The sequence below is a fragment of the Coregonus clupeaformis genome, unplaced genomic scaffold (genome assembly GCF_020615455.1).
Source record: "Coregonus clupeaformis isolate EN_2021a unplaced genomic scaffold, ASM2061545v1 scaf0388, whole genome shotgun sequence".
Lineage (NCBI taxonomy): Eukaryota > Metazoa > Chordata > Actinopteri > Salmoniformes > Salmonidae > Coregonus > Coregonus clupeaformis.
In genome coordinates, this window is record NW_025533843.1 from 176,705 (window position 1) to 199,000 (window position 22,296).

Sequence of the window (22,296 nt, forward strand, 5' to 3'; positions counted from 1 at the left end):
AATCTGCATCTGCAGCATTCTGTGATTACGGTGCTGTCTTTAGTATTGTTAACATCAACTGACAGCAGGTGATGTAGCTATAGAGAGCTCTGGTAAGGTGTACGTTAGCCAGCTAGCTACTAGACATGAGGTGAAAACAAGCGTACCTGCATCCCTGGCAGGCTACTCTGAACCGGAGAGTGAGCCATGTCGCCTGTCGCCTGAGTGACCGGCTATTACAGCTAACTAGCTTCAGCTGGTCACTAGTTAGAACGCAGAATACACGACACAGGTCGTGCGTCGGTCCGACTGGGGATGGCGTCTTGTGTCCGTATCGATGCGTTTTGTGAATCCTTCCCCTTCTGAACAAGCTCGCTACAAAGTCAAAACATGTTGACTCGGCCACGAAAACCTTATGGTGTTAGCAAGCTAGTTCATCGGTCGTTGTCCTTGTGATAACGTAACTACTGTCACTAGCAAATCATCGGAGGAATATTTACTTGAGAAAATTAGCTAGCTTGCAAACTGCCTATTTAGCTTTTTCGCTAGCATCGTACCCTACCTACCTAGCTAGCTAGCTAGCTGCACAGTGCCAACACATCAACATGAATACAAATAGCTAGCTGACAATGTTAGCTGGACTGTACTAGCGAACAGTTACATTTATTTTGACCGCAAAGCATTCACGATCTCATTTCACTGATTAGTTATCGAACTACTGGCTGACACTTCGCCAGCTGTACTGTAGCCTACTAGTCTTTCATCCAACCGCACTGTCAGACTTTTCAACGCAGCCAGATAAAGAGCATATTTTGTCCTGCATCTCGCAAACATAAAGCCGTTTCAGTGGATATGATACGCTCCGATCTTGCAGTCATTGGCTATCTTAAAATCTAAAAAGGCCATTTAAAAACACGCTGACAACTCTAAATATGATGCTGTGTTTTCCTTCTCACTGTCCTCCTCTACTGTCCGCCATCTTGTCAGCGCTGTCACAATTGGCGCGAAGCAGAGCGTGTCTCCGGACTGTATGTGACAGTCTGTGAACGGCGGAGGGCGCAAGGACACTCAAATGCACCGAGCATTTTAGTACATGTGATAATAATAATAATATGCCATTTAGCAGACGCTTTTATCCAAAGCGACTTACAGTCATGTGTGCATACATTTTTACGTATGTGTGGTCCCGGGGATCGAACCCACTACCCTGGCGTTACAAGCGCCGTGCTCTACCAATTGAGCTACATAACATTATTGAATTATATATTTGGTGATATTTTGTAGCTGTTTGGAGAAGGCATTGAAAATCCAAACGAGCGCAATACTGTTGTGGCATTCATAAAAGCAAAACGGCTGTTCTTCCCCGGGATAAATTACTCCATCTGGCGCTGATTGTTCAGCGGCCGGTTAGCTCAGTTGGTTAGAGCGTCGTGCTAATAACGCGAAGGTCGCGGGTTCGATACCCGTACTGGCCAAAGCCCTTTTGGCTGTTGATAAGGCAAATAGGCTATGTTTATGTTCCGCGTCTCTAGATAAAGTTGGACCTATTCTATTCTATTCTATTTTTTTATTTCACCTTTATGTAACCAGGTAAGAAGCCAGTTGAGAACAAGTTCTCATTTACAACTGCGACCTGGCCAAGATAAAGCAAAGCAGTGCGATAAAAACAACAACACAGAGTTACATATGGGGTAAACAAAACATAAAGTCAAAAATACAACAGAAATACATATATATACAGTGTGTGCAAATGTAGCAAGTTATGGAGGTAAGGCAATAAATAGGCCATAGTGCAAAATAATTACAATTAGTATTAACACTGGAATGCTAGATGTGCAAGAGATGATGTGCAAATAGAGATACTGGGGTGCAAAAGAGCAAAATAAATAACAATATAGGGATGAGGTAGTTGGGTGGGCTAATTTCAGATGGGCTGTGTACAGGTGCAGTGATCGGTAAGGTGCTCTGACAACTGATGCTTAAAGTTAGTGAGGGAGATAAGAGTCTCCAGCTTCAGAGATTTTTGCAATTCGTTCCAGTCATTGGCAGCAGAGAACTGGAAGGAATGACGGCCAAAGGAGGTGTTGGCTTTGGGGATGACCAGTGAGATATACCTGCTGGAGTGCATACTACGGGTGGGTGTTGCTATGGTGACCAATGAGCTAAAATATGATATGGGGCTATTCTATTCTAGTGGTCCCATATGATATGGGGCTATTCTATTCTACTGGTCCCATATGATATGGGGCTATTCTATTCTAGTGGTCCCATATGATATGGGGCTTTCTATTCTAGTGGTCCCCACATGATATGGGGCTATTCTATTATAGTGGTCCCATATGAATGGGGCTATTCTATTCTAGTGGTCCATGAAGGGGTATTCTATTCACTGGCCCATATGATATGGGGCTATTCTATTCTACTGGTCCCATATGATATGGGGCTATTCCTATTCGTGGTCCCATATGATATGGGGCTATTCTATTATAGTGGTCCCATATGATATGGGGGCTATTCTATTCTACTGGTCCCATATGATATGGGGCTATTCTATTCTACTGGTCCCATATGATATGGGGCTATTCTATTATAGTGGTCCCATATGATATGGGGCTATTCTATTCTACTGGTCCCATATGATTGGGGCTATTCTATTATAGTGGTCCCATATGATATGGGGCTATTCTATTCTAGTGGTCGACTTTGAACGGCCCCAACCGTGGTCATGCTTAAGTGAAGCCGCTAGGGTGGTACTATTGTTCCCACTCTAGAGGCCTGATCCAAATGACACCAGCTGAGGTGTAGTGCCAGTTACGAGTGCTGGAGGCACTACTGTGCTGATTTTATTGTCCGGGTAACAAAATCAATGGTCTGCCACATTTTTTTAACAGTGTAACGCAGTGTTAGCCTTCAGTCAGTCGAGCCGATATGGCGACCAGGAAGAATCTGCGTTTCAAGAGCCGCTTCTCTCTGAAACTTTCAAATGTTTAAAATCAGCGGAGTTTGGATCGTAAAGGAATAAACCTCGGTCAACTCATTGTTGGAAAATATACACGTGGACAATCTCTCCCGATCTGAAAGAAAAGGGTAAGAAAGGAACGGGCGTCTTTATTTAGTTTAGGCTACCCGAGCACCCTAACCGTGTAGGCTAGATGGAAGATAGCCATACTAGTTTAAATACAAGTGGAAAACCAATTTCGATCATATCCTGTATTTTTCCTTTACCTCTAATTCCTGCGGTTTGCCAGTTAATTCTCTATCTCCTTTGCATTGTCTGAATTTACAGATCTCCTCCAGTTGGAATAGAATATATGTATAGATAAGATCATCGTCCAACAGGATTATAGTGAATAGCCAAGTTATCCAAGACAGAGTTAGCCTATAAAATAATATTTGTTTCGGAGCTTTGGCTAACACCATGTGTTTGCAGCTGTGTTTTCCCCTAGCCCTTGATCATGACTCGGTTCCATTACACATAAGTCATTGGACGAAGTAGCTGTTGAAAACTCTAGTAGGCATTCCGCCTTCTCCCTCCAGTTCTCAGCCATCAGCTTCACCCAGGACTGCCTCATGTGAACTACAATCCCGACGCTGTGTTTAAATGTTTTGAAAAGTCAATAATCATTTAGAAACGTCCATCATAGCTTGATTTATGGCTTTCGAAACAGCAGCGAGAAAGAATCCTTCAAATAAAAAAGATACCTAGTGTAGCAGTTACAGATCCATACAGCTGTGGATGCCTCCATCCGATGAAACTACACTTCCCGAGTTAAGTTTACACACAGGTGTTGGGAGCATGCTAGATAGCTAATTAGCACAGGTGTTGGGAGCATGCTAGATAGCTAATTAGCACAGGTGTTGGGAGCATGCTAGATAGCTAATTAGCACAGGTGTTGGGAGCATGCTAGATAGCTAATTAGCACAGGTGTTGGGAGCATGCTAGATAGCTAATTAGCACAGGTGTTGGGAGCATGCTAGATAGCTAATTAGCACAGGTGTTGGGAGCATGCTAGATAGCTAATTAGCACAGGTGTTGGGAGCATGCTAGATAGCTAATTAGCACAGGTGTTGGGAGCATGCTAGATAGCTAATTAGCACAGGTGTTGGGAGCATGCTAGATAGCTAATTAGCACAGGTGTTGGGAGCATGCTAGATAGCTAATTAGCACAGGTGACCGCCTCTTCGTGTAACTTAAACAAGCGCTGTAACATGGAGATATGGCCTTGTGGGAACCCTAACCCTTTCAAGGTGTGTATCAATTTAACCTGGTTGAGATGAAAGATATGGTCCTTATGCTTCCAAAACCAGTACCGCAAGCGGTGCATGTTACTGTTCAGATCAGGGCGTCGGGGATCTTAACAAAACTCCCCCTACAGAAGACGCCTTCCTCCGATGACTCTTATGTGTAGGATGAGAGACTTCTGTGAGAGTCACTGTCAAGCGCTAAGGATGAAGGGGTCTTCTGTATGGGGGAGTATTGTCAAGCGCTAAGGATGAAGGGGTCTTCTGTATGGGGGAGTATTGTCAAGCGCTAAGGATGAAGGGGGTCTTCTGTATGGGGGAGTATTGTCAAGCGCTAAGGATGAAGGGGTCTTCTGTATGGGGGAGTATTGTCAAGCGCTAAGGATGAAGGGGTCTTCTGTATGGGGGAGTATTGTCAAGCGCTAAGGATGAAGGGGTCTTCTGTATGGGGGAGTATTGTCAAGCGCTAAGGATGAAGGGGTCTTCTGTATGGGGGAGTATTGTTACGAGTCCCTAATCTCAATCTGAAGATTAACACGCGTCGCTTCAGGTACAGTTTTGGAAGCGCATTATCATTCATATCAGTGATTTATTTATTTATTTTATTTTATTCAAAAAACGAAAGGTTAAATTGATACACACCTTGATAGGGTTCCCACACGGCCATATCTCCATGTTACAGCGCTTGTTTATGGAAAACAGACGGAAGACATGAGGTGACCACCTGTGCTAATTAGCTACTGAATCTAGCGTGCTCCAACACCTTGGTGTAAACTAACTGGAGAAGTGTAGTTTAGTAGGATGGAGGCCTCATAGCTGTATGGATCTGTAACTGCTACAGTGTAGTTTAGTAGGATGGAGGCCCCATAGCTGTATGGATCTGTAACTGCTACAGTGTAGTTTAGTAGGATGGAGGCCCCATAGCTGTATGGATCTGTAACTGCTACAGTGTAGTTTAGTAGGATGGAGGCACCATAGCTGTATGGATCTGTAACTGCTACAGTGTAGTTTAATAGGATGGAGGCCTCATAGCTGTATGGATCTGTAACTGCTACAGTGTAGTTTAGTAGGATGGAGGCACCATAGCTGTATGGATCTGTAACTGCTACAGTGTAGTTTAGTAGGATGGAGGCCCCGTGGCTGTATGGATCTGTAACTGCTACAGTGTAGTTTAGTAGGATGGAGGCACCATAGCTGTATGGATCTGTAACTGCTACAGTGTAGTTTAGTAGGATGGAGGCCCCATAGCTGTATGGATCTGTAACTGCTACAGTGTAGTTTAGTAGGATGGAGGCCCCATAGCTGTATGGATCTGTAACTGCTACAGTGTAGTTTAGTAGGATGGAGGCACCATAGCTGTATGGATCTGTAACTGCTACAGTGTAGTTTAGTAGGATGGAGGCCCCATAGCTGTATGGATCTGTAACTGCTACAGTGTAGTTTAGTAGGATGGAGGCCCCATAGCTGTATGGATCTGTAACTGCTACAGTGTAGTTTAGTAGGATGGAGGCACCATAGCTGTATGGATCTGTAACTGCTACAGTGTAGTTTAGTAGGATGGAGGCCCCATAGCTGTATGGATCTGTAACTGCTACAGTGTAGTTTAGTAGGATGGAGGCCCCATAGCTGTATGGATCTGTAACTGCTACAGTGTAGTTTAGTAGGATGGAGGCACCATAGCTGTATGGATCTGTAACTGCTACAGTGTAGTTTAGTAGGACGGAGGCACCATAGCTGTATGGATCTGTAACTGCTACAGTGTAGTTTAGTAGGATGGAGGCACCATAGCTGTATGGATCTGTAACTGCTACAGTGTAGTTTAGTAGGATGGAGGCTCCATAGATGTATGGATCTGTAACTGCTACCGTTTAGTAGGATGGAGGCCCCATAGCTGTATGGATCTGTAACTGCTACAGTGTAGTTTAGTAGGATGGAGGCACCATAGCTGTATGGATCTGTAACTGCTACAGTGTAGTTTAGTAGGACGGAGGCACCATAGCTGTATGGATCTGTAACTGCTACAGTGTAGTTTAGTAGGATGGAGGCACCATAGTTTTTTGTTTGAAGGATTCTTTCTCGCTGATAAAATATCAGGGCCATATGTTTAGAAATCTGTATCGCAAGCGATGGTTATTGACAATTCAAACACAGCGTCAGGATTTTAGTTCATATGAGGCAGTCGTGGGCGAATGCTAATGCCTGAGAGCTGTAGGGAGAAGGCTGAATGCCACCTAGTTTGAGCGAGCTAGTTTTCTCCTACATGAAATGGTTCTGTAGTGGTAATCTGTTTTAATGCCAAGGCTAGAAAACGTAATTTGTCCTCCTAAAACAAGTAATATGGTTATTATTTGGATTGCATGAAGAATGCTCTACTACACCAACAAATAATATAATTCCATACATGATGTAGATCCAGCCTGATTCGTAGCTCTAGCAGGCTCCAGTGTTGTCTTGTCACTCCAGTCTGCTTCCTTACATTCTACATTTGACATTTTAGTCATTTAGCAGACGGTCTCATCCAGAGCCACTTACAGTTAGTGAGTGCATACATTTTTCATACTGGCCCCCCGTGGGAATCGAACCCACAACCCTGGCATTGCAAGCACCATGCTCTACCGACTGAGCATGTCCTTCAGACAACTAACACCTTAACCTGGGATTGCTCTGCATTGACTAGAAGATGATCCATCCCTGTGTCAGGCTGTATTTGTATTTATTATGGATCCCCATTAGTTCCTGCCAAGGCAGCAGCTACTCTTCCTGGGGTTTATTATGGATCCCCATTAGTTCCTGCCAAGGCAGCAGCTACTCTTCCTGGGGTTTATTATGGATCCCCATTAGTTCCTGCCAAGGCAGCAGCTACTCTTCCTGGGGTTTATTATGGATCCCCATTAGTTCCTGCCAAGGCAGCAGCTACTCTTCCTGGGGTTTATTATGGATCCCCATTAGTTCCTGCCAAGGCAGCAGCTACTCTTCCTGGGGTTTATTGTGGATCCCCATTAGTTCCTGCCAAGGCAGCAGCTACTCTTCCTGGGGTTTATTATGGATCCCCATTAGTTCCTGCCAAGGCAGCAGCTACTCTTCCTGGGGTTTATTATGGATCCCCATTAGTTCCTGCCAAGGCAGCAGCTACTCTTCCTGGGGTTTATTATGGATCCCCATTAGTTCCTGCCAAGGCAGCAGCTACTCTTCCTGGGGTTTATTATGGATCCCCATTAGTTCCTGCCAAGGCAGCAGCTACTCTTCCTGGGGTTTATTATGGATCCCCATTAGTTCCTGCCAAGGCAGCAGCTACTCTTCCTGGGGGTTTATTATGGATCCTCATTAGTTCCTGCCAAGGCAGCAGCTACTCTTCCTCGGGGTTTATTATGGATCCTCATTAGTTCCTGCCAAGGCAGCAGCTACTCTTCCTGGGGTTTATTAGTGGATCCCCATTGGTTCCTGCCAAGGCGCAGGCTACTCTTCCTGGGGTTTATTATGGATCCCCATTGGGTTCCTGCCAAGGCAGCTACTCTTCCTGGGGTTTATTATGGATCCCCCATTAGTTCCCTGCCAAGGCAGCAGCTACTCTTCCTGGGGTTTATTATGGATCCCCATTAGTTCCTGCCAAGGCAGCAGCTACTCTTCCTGGGGTTTATTATGGATCCCCATTATTTCCTGCCAAGGCAGCAGCTACTCTTCCTGGGGTCATTATGGATCCCCATTGGTTCCTGCCAAGGCAGCAGCTACTCTTCCTGGGGTTTATTATGGATCCCCATTAGTTCCTGCCAAGGCAGCAGCTACTCTTCCTGGGGTTTATTATGGATCCCCATTAGTTCCTGCCAAGGCAGCAGCTACTCTTCCTGGGGTTTATTATGGATCCCCATTAGTTCCTGCCAAGGCAGCAGCTACTCTTCCTGGGGTTTATTATGGATCCTCATTAGTTCCTGCCAAGGCAGCAGCTACTCTTCCTGGGGTTTATTATGGATCCCCATTAGTTCCTGCCATGGCAGCAGCTACTCTTCCTGGGGTTTATTATGGATCCCCATTAGTTCCTGCCAAGGCAGCAGCTACTCTTCCTGGGGTTTATTATGGATCCCCATTAGTTCCTGCCAAGGCAGCAGCTACTCTTCCTGGGGTTTATTATGGATCCCCATTAGTTCCTGCCAAGGCAGCAGCTACTCTTCCTGGGGTTTATTATGGATCCCCATTAGTTCCTGCCAAGGCAGCAGCTACTCTTCCTGGGGTTTATTATGGATCCCCATTAGTTCCTGCCAAGGCAGCAGCTACTCTTCCTGGGGTTTATTATGGATCCCCATTAGTTCCTGCCAAGGCAGCAGCTACTCTTCCTGGGGTTTATTATGGATCCCCATTAGTTCCTGCCAAGGCAGCAGCTACTCTTCCTGGGGTTTATTATGGATCCCCATTAGTTCCTGCCAAGGCAGCAGCTACTCTTCCTGGGGTTTATTATGGATCCCCATTATTTCCTACCAAGGCAGCAGCTACTCTTCCTGGGGTCCGGCAAAATGAAGGCAGTTATACAATTTAAAAAACATTACAATACATTCACAACATTATTCACAACACACTGTGTGCCCTCAGGCCCCTACTCTACTACCACATATCTACAATACAAAATCCATGTGTATGTCTTTGTATAGTGCGTACAGTGGGGGAAAAAAAGTATTTAGTCAGCCACCAATTGTGCAAGTTCTCCCACTTAAAAAGATGAGAGGCCTGTAATTTTCATCATAGGTACACGTCAACTATGACAGACAAATTGAGAGAAAAAAATCCAGAAAATCACATTGTAGGATTTTTAATGAATGTATTTGCAAATTATGGTGGAAAATAAGTATTTGGTCAATAACACAAGTTTCTCAATACTTTGTTATATACCCTTTGTTGGCAATGACACAGGTCAAACGTTTTCTGTAAGTCTTCACAAGGTTTTCACACACTGTTACTGGTATTTGGGCCCATTCCTCCATGCAGATCTCCTCTAGAGCAGTGATGATGGGGCGGCAGGTAGCTTAGTGGTTAAGAGCGTTGTGCCAGTAATCGAAAGGTCGCTGGTTCTAATCCCCGAGCCGACTAGGTGAAAAATCTGCCGATGTGCCTTTGAGCAAGGCACTTAACCCTAATTGCTCATGTAAGTCGCTCTGGATAAGAGCGTCTGCTAAATGACGTAAATGTAATGTTTTGGGGCTGTCGCTGGGCAACACGGACCTCTGTAGCTCAGCTGGTAGAGCATGGCGCTTGTAACGCCAAGGTAGTGGGTTCGATCCCCGGGACCACCCATACACAAAAATGTATGCACGCATGACTGTAAGTCACTTTGGATAAAAGCGTCTGCTAAATGGCTTATTATTATTATTATTATTATTATTATTATAACTCCCTCCAAAGATTTTCTATGGGGTTGAGATCTGGAGACTGGCTAGGCCACTCCAGGACCTTGAAATGCTTCTTACGAAGCCACTCCTTCGTTGCCCGGGCGGTGTGTTTGGGATCATTGTCATGCTGAAAGACCCAGCCACGTTTCATCTTCAATGCCCTTGCTGATGGAAGGAGGTTTTCACTCAAAATCTCACGATACATGTCCCCATTCATTCTTTCCTTTACACGGATCAGTCGTCCTGGTCCCTTTGCAGAAAAACAGCCCCAAAGCATGATGTTTCCACCCCCATGCTTCACAGTAGGTATGGTGTTCTTTGGATGCAACTCAGCATTCTTTGTCCTCCAAACACGACGAGTTGAGTTTTTACCAAAAAGTTATATTTTGGTTTCATCTGACCATATGACATTCTCCCAATCCTCTTCTGGATCATCCAAATGCACTCTAGCAAACTTCAGACTGGCCTGGACATGTACTGGCTTAAGCAGGGGGACACGTCTTGCACTGCAGGATTTGAGTCCCTGGCGGCGTAGTGTGTTACTGATGGTAGGCTTTGTTACTGTGGTCCCAGCTCTCTGCAGGTCATTCACTAGGTCCCCCCGTGTGGTTCTGGGATTTTTGCTCACCGTTCTTGTGATCATTTTGACCCCACGGGGTGAGATCTTGCGTGGAGCCCCAGATCGAGGGAGATTATCAGTGGTGTTGTATGTCTTCCATTTCCTAATAATTGCTCCCACAGTTGATTTCTTCAAACCAAGCTGCTTACCTATTGCAGATTCAGTCTTCCCAGCCTGGTGCAGGTCTACAAGTTTGTTTCTGGTGTCCTTTGATAGCTCTTTGGTCTTGGCCATAGTGGAGTTTGGAGTGTGACTGTTTGAGGTTGTGGACAGGTGTCTTTTATACTGATAAGTTCAAACAGGTGCCATTAATACAGGTAACGAGTGGAGGACAGAGGAGCCTCTTAAAGAAGAAGTTACAGGTCTGTGAGAGCCAGAAATCTTGCTTGTTTGTAGGTGACCAAATACTTATTTTCCACCATAATTTGCAAATACATTCATTAAAAATCCTACAATGTGATTTTCTGGATTTTTTTTCTCAATTTGTCTGTCATAGTTGATGTGTACCTATGATGAAAATGACAGGCCTCTCTCATCTTTTTAAGTGGGAGAACTTGGACCATTGGTGGCTGACTAAATACTTTTTCCCCCACTGTATGTTATGGGGAATTGATAGACACTAACAGTCAAACGCAAACAATTTATACAATGAAGGTATGAAACAATGGATGGTCACAAATTGGCGGGTGAGAGTGTATTCTGGAGAGAGAAGTGCATTCTGGAGAGAGAAGTGCATTCTGGAGAGAGAAGTGCATTCTGGAGAGCGAAGTGCATTCTGGAGAGAGAAGTGCCTTGTGCATCTGGGCGCAGGGTCAATCCAACGTCTGCATTGGCCAGGCAGTATTTACGGTGATATGACCTCAGGGCATTCATGCTTCGCAGAGCAGTGCAGAGCTGTTGTCAAGGAAGTGAGCTTGTATTTTCTACAGGATGTACCGCCCCCATCTACCTTCAACCAATCATGTCAATGTGGAGCTATACAGAGCCCTCCGCATTGTTAAAGAAGCTCGGTTTGGAGTTGCATTGCAATTTATTTATCCTCATGCCTCCTTGCAGCATGCCTAAGGCACGTTCACGCAGATGAGCAGGGACCCTGGGCATCTTTCTTTTGGTGTTTTTCAGTAGGAAGGCCTCTTTAGTGTCCTATGTTTTCATAACAGTGGCCTTAATTGCCTACCGTCTGTAAGCTGTTAGTGTCTTAACGACCGTTCTACAGGTGCATGTTCATTTAATTGTTTATGGTTCATTGAACAAGCATGGGAAACAGTGTTTAAACTCTTTACAATGACGATCTGTGAAGTTATTTGGATTTTTACAAATTATCTTTGAAAGACAGGGTCCTGAAAAAGGGACGTTTCTTTTTTTGCTACCGGTTCAAAGTTTTAGAACATACAGTGAGGGAAAAAAGTATTTGATCCCCTACTGATTTTGTACGTTTGCCCACTGACAAAGACATGATCAGTCTATAATTTTAATGGTAGGTTTATTTGAACAGTGAGAGACAGAATAACAACAAAGAAATCCAGAAAAACACATGATAAAAAAAATTATAAATTATAAATTGATTTGCATTTTAATGAGGGAAATAAGTATTTGACCCCCTCTCAATCAGAAAGATTTCTGGCTTCCAGGTGTCTTTTATACAGGTAACGAACTGAGATTAGGAGCACACTCTTAAAGGGAGTGCTCCTAATCTCAGTTTGTTACCTGTATAAAAGACACCTGTCCACAGAAGCAATCAATCAGATTCCAAACTCTCCACCATGGCCAAGACCAAAGCGCTCTTCAAGGATGTCAGGGACAAGATTGTAGACCTACACAAGGCTGGAATGGGCTACAAGACCATCGCCAAGCAGCTTGGTGAGAAGGTGACAACAGTTGGTGGGATTATTCGCAAATGGAAGAAACACAAAATAACTGTCAATCTCCCTCGGCCTGGGGCTCCATGCAAGATCTCACCTCGTGGAGTTGCAATGATCATGAGAACGGTGAGGAATCAGCCCATAACTACACGGGAGGATCTTGTCAATGATCTCAAGGCAGCTGGGACCATAGTCATCAAGAAAACAATTGGTAACACACTACGCCGTGAAGGACTGAAATCCTGCAGTGCCCGCAAGGTCCCTCTGCTCAAGAAAGCACATATACATGCCCATCTGAAGTTTACCAATGAACATCTGAATGATTCAGAGGAGAACTGGGTGAAAGTGTTGTGTTCAGATGAGACCAAAATTGAGCTCTTTGGCATCAACTCAACTCGCCGTGTTTGGAGGAGGAGGAATGCTGCCTATGACCCCAAGAACACCATCCCCACTGTCAAACATGGAGGTGGAAACATTATGCTTTGGGGGTGTTTTTCTGCTAAGGGGACAGGACAACTTCACCGCATCAAAGGGACGATGGACGGGGCCATGTACCGTCAAATCTTGGGTGAGAACCTCCTTCCCTCAGCCAGGGCATTGAAAATGGGTCGTGGATGGGTATTCCAGCATGACAGTGACCCAAAACACACGGCCAAGGCAACAAAGGAGTGGCTCAAGAAGAAGCACATTAAGGTCCTGGAGTGGCCTAGCCAGTCTCCAGACCTTAATCCCATAGAAAATCTGTGGAGGGAGCTGAAGGTTCGAGTTGCCAAACATCAGGCTCGAAACCTTTCCTCTAAAGGCTGTATCACCTGTGTTCATTAAGCTTTCCTCTAAAGGCTGTATTACCTATAGTAGTATCACCTGTGTTCATTAGGCTTTCCTCTAAAGGCTGTATCACCTGTGTTCATTAAGCTTTCCTCTAAAGGCTGTATTACCTATAGTAGTATCACCTGTGTTCATTAAGCTTTCCTCTAAAGGCTGTATCACCTGTGTTCATTAGGCTTTCCTCTAAATGCTGTATTACCTATAGTAGTATCACAGTCTAAAGGCTGTATCCTGTTCATTAAGCTTTCTAAAGGCTGTATCACCTGTGTTCATTAAGCTTTCCTCTAAATGCTCGGACTCTCTAATAGCGTTTGCCAGCCGAGACTGAACACCTCTGAACAGAGTGCCGGCGGTGTGTTGATACCCAACTCCCTTTCTATCGGAAAGAAGTTGAAGTGATGATGTTGCCATGTATTTAGTTATTGGATCATATTTTCTTCAATAATTACTCCATCAATGTTACACTTTATTCCTCAACCAGCTATATAGTACAAGCTTTATTAAAGTAACGTTAGTCAGTGTGGTCTCTGTCTTTGTTGCTGTCTACTTAGGCTTTGGATGTGTACTCAGTTAGTTAGGCCTGCTGCCTCAGGAAGAATAGGCCTCTTTATGGCACTGTTTGTCGAAGCACTTAGCACACAAGGTTTTGTGGAAACACTGTGCCGGTCTCTCGCTCTCTCTCTCAATTCAAAGGGCTTTATTGGCATGGGAAACGTATGTTAACATTGCCAAAGCAAGTGAAGTAGATAGTAAACAAAAGTGAAATAAACAATAAATATTAACAGGAAACATTACACTCAGAAGTTTCAAAAGAATAAAGACATTTCAAAAGTCATATTATGTCTATATACAGTGTTGTAACAATGTGCAAATAGTTAAAGTACAAATGGGAAAATAAATCAACATAAATATGGGTTGTATTTACAATGGTGTTTGTTCTTCACTGGTTGCCCTTTTCTTGTGCCAACAGGTCACAAATCTTGCAGCTGTGATGGCACACTGTGGTATTTCACCCAGTAGATATGGGAGTTTATCAGAATTGGGTTTGTTTTCGAATTCTTTGTGGATCGCTGTAATCTGAGGGAAATATGTGTCTCTAATATGGTCATACATTTGGCAGGAGGTTAGGAAGTGCAGCTCAGTTTCCACCTCATTTTGTGGGCAGTGTGCACATAGCCTGTCTTCTCTTGAGAGCCAGGTCTGCCTACGGCGGCCTTTCTCAATAGCAAGGCTATGCTCACTGAGTCTGTACATAGTCAAAGCTTTCCTTAAGTTTGGGTCAGTCACAGTGGTCAGGTATTCTGCCACTGTGTGCTCTCTGTTTGGGACAGATAGCATTCTAGTTTGCTCTGTTTTTTTGGTTAGTTCTTTCCCATGTGTCAAGTAATTATCTTTTTGTTTTCTCATGATTTGGTTGTGTTTAATTGTGTTGCTGTCCTGGGGCTCTGTGGGGTCTGTTTGTGAACAGAGCTCCAGGACCAGCTTGCTGAGGGGACTCTTATCCAAGTTCATCTCTCTGTAGGTGATGGCTTTGTTATGGAAGGTTTGGGAAACGCTTACTGTTACAGGCAGACAGGATCTGGCCTGGTTCACACTGTTACAGGCAGACAGGATCTGGCCTGGTTCACACTGTTACAGGCAGACAGGATCTGGCCTGGTTCACACTGTTACAGGCAGACAGGATCTGGCCTGGTTCACACTGTTACAGGCAGACAGGATCTAGCCTGGTTCACACTGTTACAGGCAGACAGGATCTGGCCTGGTTCACACTGTTACAGGCAGACAGGATCTGGCCTGGTTCACACTGTTACAGGCAGACAGGATCTGGCCTGGTTCACACTGTTACAGGCAGACAGGATCTGGCCTGGTTCACACTGTTACAGGCAGACAGGATCTGGCCTGGTTCACACTGTTACAGGCAGACAGGATCTGGCCTGGTTCACACTGTTACAGGCAGACAGGATCTGGCCTGGTTCACACTGTTACAGGCAGACAGGATCTGGCCTGGTTCACACTGTTACAGGCAGACAGGATCTGGCCTGGTTCACACTGTTACAGGCAGACAGGATCTAGCCTGGTTCACACTGTTACAGGCAGACAGGATCTGGCCTGGTTCACACTGTTACAGGCAGACAGGATCTGGCCTGGTTCACACTGTTACAGGCAGACAGGATCTGGCCTGGTTCACACTGTTACAGGCAGACAGGATCTGGCCTGGTTCACACTGTTACAGGCAGACAGGATCTAGCCTGGTTCACACTGTTACAGGCAGACAGGATCTGGCCTGGTTCACACTGTTACAGGCAGACAGGATCTGGCCTGGTTCACACTGTTACAGGCAGACAGGATCTGGCCTGGTTCACACTGTTACAGGCAGGCAGGATCTGGCCTGGTTCACACTGTTACAGGCAGACAGGATCTGGCCTGGTTCACACTGTTACAGGCAGACAGGATCTGGCCTGGTTCACACTGTTACAGGCAGACAGGATCTGGCCTGGTTCATACTGTTACAGGCAGACAGGATCTGGCCTGGTTCACACTGTTACAGGCAGACAGGATCTGGCCTGGTTCACACTGTTACAGGTAGACAGGATCTGGCCTGGTTCACACTGTTACAGGCAGACAGGATCTGGCCTGGATCATACTGTTACAGGCAGACAGGATCTGGCCTGGTTCACACTGTTACAGGCAGACAGGATCTGGCCTGGTTCACACTGTTACAGGCAGACAGGATCTGGCCTGGTTCACACTGTTACAGGCAGACAGGATCTGGCCTGGTTCACACTGTTACAGGCAGACAGGATCTGGCCTGGTTCACACTGTTACAGGCAGACAGGATCTGGCCTGGTTCACACTGTTACAGGCAGACAGGATCTGGCCTGGTTCACACTGTTACAGGCAGACAGGATCTGGCCTGGTTCACACTGTTACAGGCAGACAGGATCTGGCCTGGTTCACACTGTTACAGGCAGACAGGATCTGGCCTGGTTCACACTGTTACAGGCAGACAGGATCTGGCCTGGTTCACACTGTTACAGGCAGGCAGGATCTGGCCTGGTTCACTCTATTACAGGCAGGCAGGATCTGGCCTGGTTCACACTGTTACAGGCAGACAGGATCTGGCCTGGTTCACACTGTTACAGGCAGACAGGATCTGGCCTGGTTCACACTGTTACAGGCAGACAGGATCTGGCCTGGTTCACACTGTTACAGGCAGACAGGATCTGGCCTGGTTCACACTGTTACAGGCAGACAGGATCTGGCCTGGTTCACACTGTTACAGGCAGACAGGATCTGGCCTGGTTCACACTGTTACAGGCAGACAGGATCTGGCCTGGTTCACACTGTTACAGGCAGACAGGATCTGGCCTGGTTCACACTGTTACAGGCAGACAGGATCTGGCCTGGTTCACACTGTTACAGGCAGACAGGATCTGGCCTGGTTCACACTGTTACAGGCAGACAGGATCTGGCCTGGTTCACACTGTTACAGGCAGGCAGGATCTGGCCTGGTTCACACTGTTACAGGCAGACAGGATCTGGCCTGGTTCACACTGTTACAGGCAGACAGGATCTGGCCTGGTTCACACTGTTACAGGCAGACAGGATCTGGCCTGGTTCACACTGTTACAGGCAGACAGGATCTGGCCTGGTTCACACTGTTACAGGCAGACAGGATCTGGCCTGGTTCACACTGTTACAGGCAGACAGGATCTGGCCTGGTTCACACTGTTACAGGCAGACAGGATCTGGCCTGGATCTCACAGTAATTATCTGTCCTTTTTTGGGCTGAATACTTCTATTCCCATGGCAACCTGTGTCTGTTCTGCATGTCCTTGCTGCTCCGGCTGGCTCTCTGTTTACCGTCTCTGTCCACTCCGGCTGGCTCTCTGTTCCCCGTCTCTGTCCACTCCGGCTGGCTCTCTGTTTACCGTCTCTGTCCACTCCGGCTGGCTCTCTGTTCCCCGTCTCTGTCCACTCCGGCTGGCTCTCTGTTTACCGTCTCTGTCCACTCCGGCTGGCTCTCTGTTCCCCGTCTATGTCCACTCCGGCTGGCTCTCTGTTCCCCGTCTCTGTCCACTCCGGCTGGCTCTCTGTTCCCCGTCTCTGTCCACTCCGGCTGGCTCTCTGTTCCCCGTCTCTGTCCACTCCGGCTGGCTCTCTGTTCACCGTCTCTGTCCACTCCGGCTGGCTCTCTGTTCCCCGTCTCTGTCCACTCCGGCTGGCTCTCTGTTCACCGTCTCTGTCCACTCCGGCTGGCTCTCTGTTCACCGTCTCTGTCCACTCCGGCTGGCTCTCTGTTTACCGTCTCTGTCCACTCCGGCTGGGAGGGCTGCTTGCCTACTGAAACATCAATGGAAATACTGGAACTAAAAAAGCTGCAGCAAGAGAATTAGATGGACAAAACAACATGTCTAGCTTGTTAGTATCGAAAACAATACTCTGTCCTCTAAAGCGGTGGTTCTCAACTGGTTTTTGCCACAGGACCCAAATTGAACCAGGTTGTCTCAGTCGCGACCCAATATTTGCATCGCGAAAAAGAATCGGGCGAAATACAATCTGGAAAACTATTTTTAACGCTATATTGATATTAAATGTAGCAATTATATGACAAGGGAACAACATTCCCACCTCTTTCATTGTCAATAATAACATTTAGCCAATATTCTTGATGAAGAATGTTAATAAACTCCCTGGTTTGAGACACAAAATCAACCTAAATAGCTTCGCTAATAGCTCAATATGGAAAATACTGGGATTGAAGAAATATTGTTCAGAGATTAAATTATAAAAAAAATGTAAGTTCATTATCATTTCTACACACTTTCTACCTGGTTTAAGTTAAATTCAGACTGGAGTATTATTTTCATTTCAAATTATTAAAACAAATAAATAAATAAATCACCCATGACCCATTTCAAAACCTCCCGCGACCCAAATCTGGGTCACGACCCACCAGTTGAGAATCGCTGCTCTTAAGGTACCCCCACAATACAGTTCTGGAGGTCAGTCTCTGATCCTCCCTTCTTCAGATATGTCCTTGTTTTCAGATACCCCCACAATACAGTTCTGGAGGTCAGTCTCTGATCCTCCCTCTTCAGATATGTCCTTGTTTTCAGATACCCCCACAATACAGTTCTGGAGGTCAGTCTCTGATCCTCCTCTTCAGATATGTCCTTGTTTCAGATACCCCACAATACAGTCTGAGGTCAGTCTCTGAGCCTCCTCTTCAGATATGTCCTTGTTTTCAGATACCCCCACAATACAGTTCTGGAGGTCATCTCTGATCCTCCCTCTTCAGATATGTCCTTGTCAGAACCCCACAATACAGTTCTGGAGGTCAGTCTCTGATCCTCCCTCTTCAGATATGTCCTTGTTTTCAGATACCCCCACAATACAGTTCTGGAGGTCAGTCTCTGATCCTCCCTCTTCAGATATGTCCTTGTTTTCAGATACCCCCACAATACAGTTCTGGAGGTCAGTCTCTGATCCTCCCTCTTCAGATATGTCCTTGTTTTCAGATACCCCCACAATACGTTCTGGGGTCGTTCTGGAGGTCAGTCTCTGATCCTCCTTTCAGATATGTCCTTGTTTTTCAGATACCCCCACAATACAGTTCTGGAGGTCAGTCTCTGATCCTCCCTCTTCAGATATGTCCTTGTTTTCAGATACCCCCACAATACAGTTCTGGAGGTCAGTCTCTGAGCCTCCCTCTTCAGATATGTCCTTGTTTTCAGATACCCCCACAATACAGTTCTGGAGGTCAGTCTCTGATCCTCCCTCTTCAGATATGTCCTTGTTTTCAGATACCCCCACAATACAGTTCTGGAGGTCAGTCTCTGATCCTCCCTCTTCAGATATGTCCTTGTCTTCAGAGTGGATCATGTACGTGTCTCTCTGTCTGTCCTCAGGTGTGTGAGTGTAGTAGAGAGGCTGACTGCTGACTGAGGAACTGATCTGAGACACCATGGTGGATCCGGTGGACAGCGCGCTGGCGGCCCAGAGGCTGGGGGCCCCAGAGAGTTTTGGGGTGTCTACCCTGGAACCAGGCCAGCGGCCCCGAACCACGCCCCCAGGACGACAGGTCTCTATCCGGGTACAGCTGCTGGACGACGTCACGGAGGTCTTCCACGTATCAGTGAGTACAGGAACCAATGCTTTGGACGATGTCCGTAGTTCCCAATGCTTTAACACTGGAGGATGGGTCCTTCCCATTCTCTTGGCTGAGTCCTATTAGGTCCAAGATTAACTATTTTTCCATTGCCTGTTGTGGGAGCGGTGCTGATTAATGTACTGGTGGATGGATGGATGTTGTAACCATGTTCTATGATATTATTATTAGGTACACCACCCCTACAGACAGACAGTCATGTTCTATAATATACACTGAGTGGCCAGATTATTAGGTACACCACCCCTACAGACAGACAGTCATGTTCTATAATATACACTGAGTGGCCAGATTATTAGGTACACCACCCCTACAGACAGACAGTCATGTTCTATAATATACACTGAATGGCCAGATTATTAGGTACACCACCCCTACAGACAGACAGTCATGTTCTATAATATACACTGAGTGGCCAGATTATTAGGTACACCACCCCTACAGACAGACAGTCATGTTCTATAATATACACTGAGTGGCCAGATTATTAGGTACACCACCCCTACAGACAGACAGTCATGTTCTATAATATACACTGAGTGGCCAGATTATTAGGTACACCACCCCTACAGACAGACAGTCATGTTCTATAATATACACTGAGTGGCCAGATTATTAGGTACACCACCCCTACAGACAGACAGTCATGTTCTATAATATACACTGAGTGGCCAGATTATTAGGTACACCACCCCTACAGACAGACAGTCATGTTCTATAATATACACTGAGTGGCCAGATTATTAGGTACACCACCCCTACAGACAGACAGTCATGTTCTATAATATACACTGAGTGGCCAGATTATTAGGTACACCACCCCTACAGACAGACAGTCATGTTCTATAATATACACTGAGTGGCCAGATTATTAGGTACACCACCCCTACAGACAGTGAGTCACGTTCTATAATATACACTGTGTGGCCAGATTATTAGGTACACCACCCCTACAGACAGTGAGTCATGTGGCCGTGGCTTGCTATACAGATGTACATTGTAGTCATTTATCTTTGTCAACGGTACAGGCTGGTGGCGTTGGTGTAATGATGTGGGGAATATTTTCCTCGCATATGTTAGGTCCCTTGATGCCAATTGAGCAACGTTTCCATGCCCCAACAATTTCAGGCTGTTCTGGAGGCAAAGGAGGGTCCGACCCGGTACTAGGTGGGTGTACAGGGAGGGAAAACAGTATTTGATCCCCTGCTGATTTTGTACGTTTGCCCACTGACAAAGACATGATCAGTCTATAATTTTAATGGTAGGTTTATTTGAACAGTGAGAGACAGAATAACAACAAAAAAATCCAGAAAAACGCATGTCAAAAATGTTACAAATTGATTTGCATTTTAATGAGGGAAATAAGTATTTGACCCCCTCTCAATCAGAAAGATTTCTGGCTCCCAGGTGTCTTTTATACAGGTAACGAGCTGAGATTAGGAGCACACTCTTAAAGGGAGTGCTCCTAATCTCAGTTTGTTACCTGTATAAAAGACACCTGTCCACAGAAGCAATCAATCAATCAGATTCCAAACTCTCCACCATGGCCAAGACCAAAGAGCTCTCCAAGGATGTCAGGGACAAGATTGTAGACCTACACAAGGCTTATTTGCAAATGGAAGAAACACAAAAGAACTGTCAATCTCCCTCGGCCTGGGGCTCCATGCAAGATCTCACCCCGTGGAGCTGTAATGTTGGTATGTGTAGGGTCTGGAGGTCTGGTGCTGCTGTAATGTTGGTATGTGTAGGGTCTGGAGGTCTGGAGGTCTGGAGGTCTGGTGCTGCTGTAATGTTGGTATGTGTAGGGTCTGGAGGTCTGGTGCTGCTGTAATGTTGGTATGTGTAGGGTCTGGAGGTCTGGAGGTCTGGAGGTCTGGTGCTGCTGTAATGTTGGTATGTGTAGGGTCTGGAGGTCTGGAGGTCTGGTGCTGCTGTAATGTTGGTATGTGTAGGGTCTGGAGGTCTGGAGGTCTGGAGGTCTGGTGCTGCTGTAATGTTGGTATGTGTAGGGTCTGGAGGTCTGGAGGTCTGGTGCTGCTGTAATGTTGGTATGTGTAGGGTCTGGAGGTCTGGAGGTCTGGAGGTCTGGTGCGCTGTAATGTTGGTATGTGAGGGTCTGGAGGTCTGGAGGTCTGGTGCTGCTGTAATGTTGGTATGTGTAGGGTCTGGAGGTCTGGAGGTCTGGAGGTCTGGTGCTGCTGTAATGTTGGTATGTGTAGGGTCTGGAGGTCTGGTGCTGCTGTAATGTTGGTATGTGTAGGGTCTGGAGGTCTGGAGGTCTGGTGCTGCTGTAATGTTGGTATGTGTAGGGTCTGGAGGTCTGGAGGTCTGGTGCTGCTGTAATGTTGGTATGTGTAGGGGGGTCTGGAGGTCTGGTGCTGCTGTAATGTTGGTATGTGTAGGGTCTGGAGGTCTGGAGGTCTGGTGCTGCTGTAATGTTGGTATGTGTAGGGTCTGGAGGTCTGGAGGTCTGGTGCTGCTGTAATGTTGGTATGTGTAGGGGTTGGAGGTCTGGAGGTCTGGTGCTGCTGTAATGTTGGTATGTGTAGGGTCTGGAGGTCTGGAGGTCTGGAGGTCTGGTGCTGCTGTAATGTTGGTATGTGTAGGGTCTGGAGGTCTGGAGGTCTGGAGGTCTGGTGCTGCTGTAATGTTGGTATGTGTAGGGTCTGGAGGTCTGGAGGTCTGGTGCTGCTGTAATGTTGGTATGTGTAGGGTCTGGAGGTCTGGAGGTCTGGTGCTGCTGTAATGTTGGTATGTGTAGGGTCTGGAGGTCTGGAGGTCTGGTGCTGCTGTAATGTTGGTATGTGTAGGGTCTGGAGGTCTGGAGGTCTGGTGCTGCTGTAATGTTGGTATGTGTAGGGTCTGGAGGTCTGGAGGTCTGGAGGTCTGGTGCTGCTGTAATGTTGGTATGTGTAGGGTCTGGAGGTCTGGTGCTGCTGTAATGTTGGTATGTGTAGGGTCTGGAGGTCTGGTGCTGCTGTAATGTTGGTATGTGTAGGGTCTGGAGGTCTGGAGATCTGGAGGTCTGGAGGTCTGGTGCTGCTTAGGCCTCTCCACGCCTCTCCTTTTTACTTCTGGGTTCAACAGGGAACAGTCAGGGCCTCATGGCAGCTTCTGTATCTGGGTTCATTCAGGACAACGGGGAACAGTCAGGGCCTCATGGCAGCTTCTGTATCTGGGACAAACTGAGGTTTCTGTTGCTGACAGAGAGAGAGGAGA

General features: G+C 46.3%; 2 protein-coding genes and 1 non-coding gene across 4 annotated transcripts in view; 2 read left to right on the forward strand and 1 right to left on the reverse strand.

Annotated features, from left to right (window-relative positions):
• LOC121560402 (serine/threonine-protein kinase 24-like) overlaps positions 1-922 on the reverse strand; it is a 61,604-nt gene extending 60,682 nt beyond the window's left edge. Inside the window, exon 1 of the mRNA XM_045215188.1 lies at positions 147-922. Coding sequence (XP_045071123.1) covers positions 147-188 — 42 coding nt within the window. The 5' untranslated portion in view covers positions 189-922. The remainder of the gene's footprint in view (positions 1-146) is intronic.
• A 458-nt stretch (positions 923-1,380) lies between these two features.
• Positions 1,381-1,454, forward strand: trnai-aau. Its single transcript has one exon. It is a non-coding gene; the product is annotated as a tRNA-Ile (tRNA).
• A 1,503-nt stretch (positions 1,455-2,957) lies between these two features.
• LOC121562294 (FERM, ARHGEF and pleckstrin domain-containing protein 1-like) overlaps positions 2,958-22,296 on the forward strand; it is a 189,069-nt gene continuing 169,730 nt past the window's right edge. For both annotated transcript variants that reach the window (XM_045215187.1, XM_045215186.1), the window contains exons 1-2: positions 2,958-3,066; positions 18,818-19,044. In XM_045215187.1, the coding sequence (XP_045071122.1) occupies positions 18,874-19,044 (171 nt within the window). In that variant the 5' untranslated portion in view covers positions 2,958-3,066; positions 18,818-18,873. The remainder of the gene's footprint in view (positions 3,067-18,817; positions 19,045-22,296) is intronic.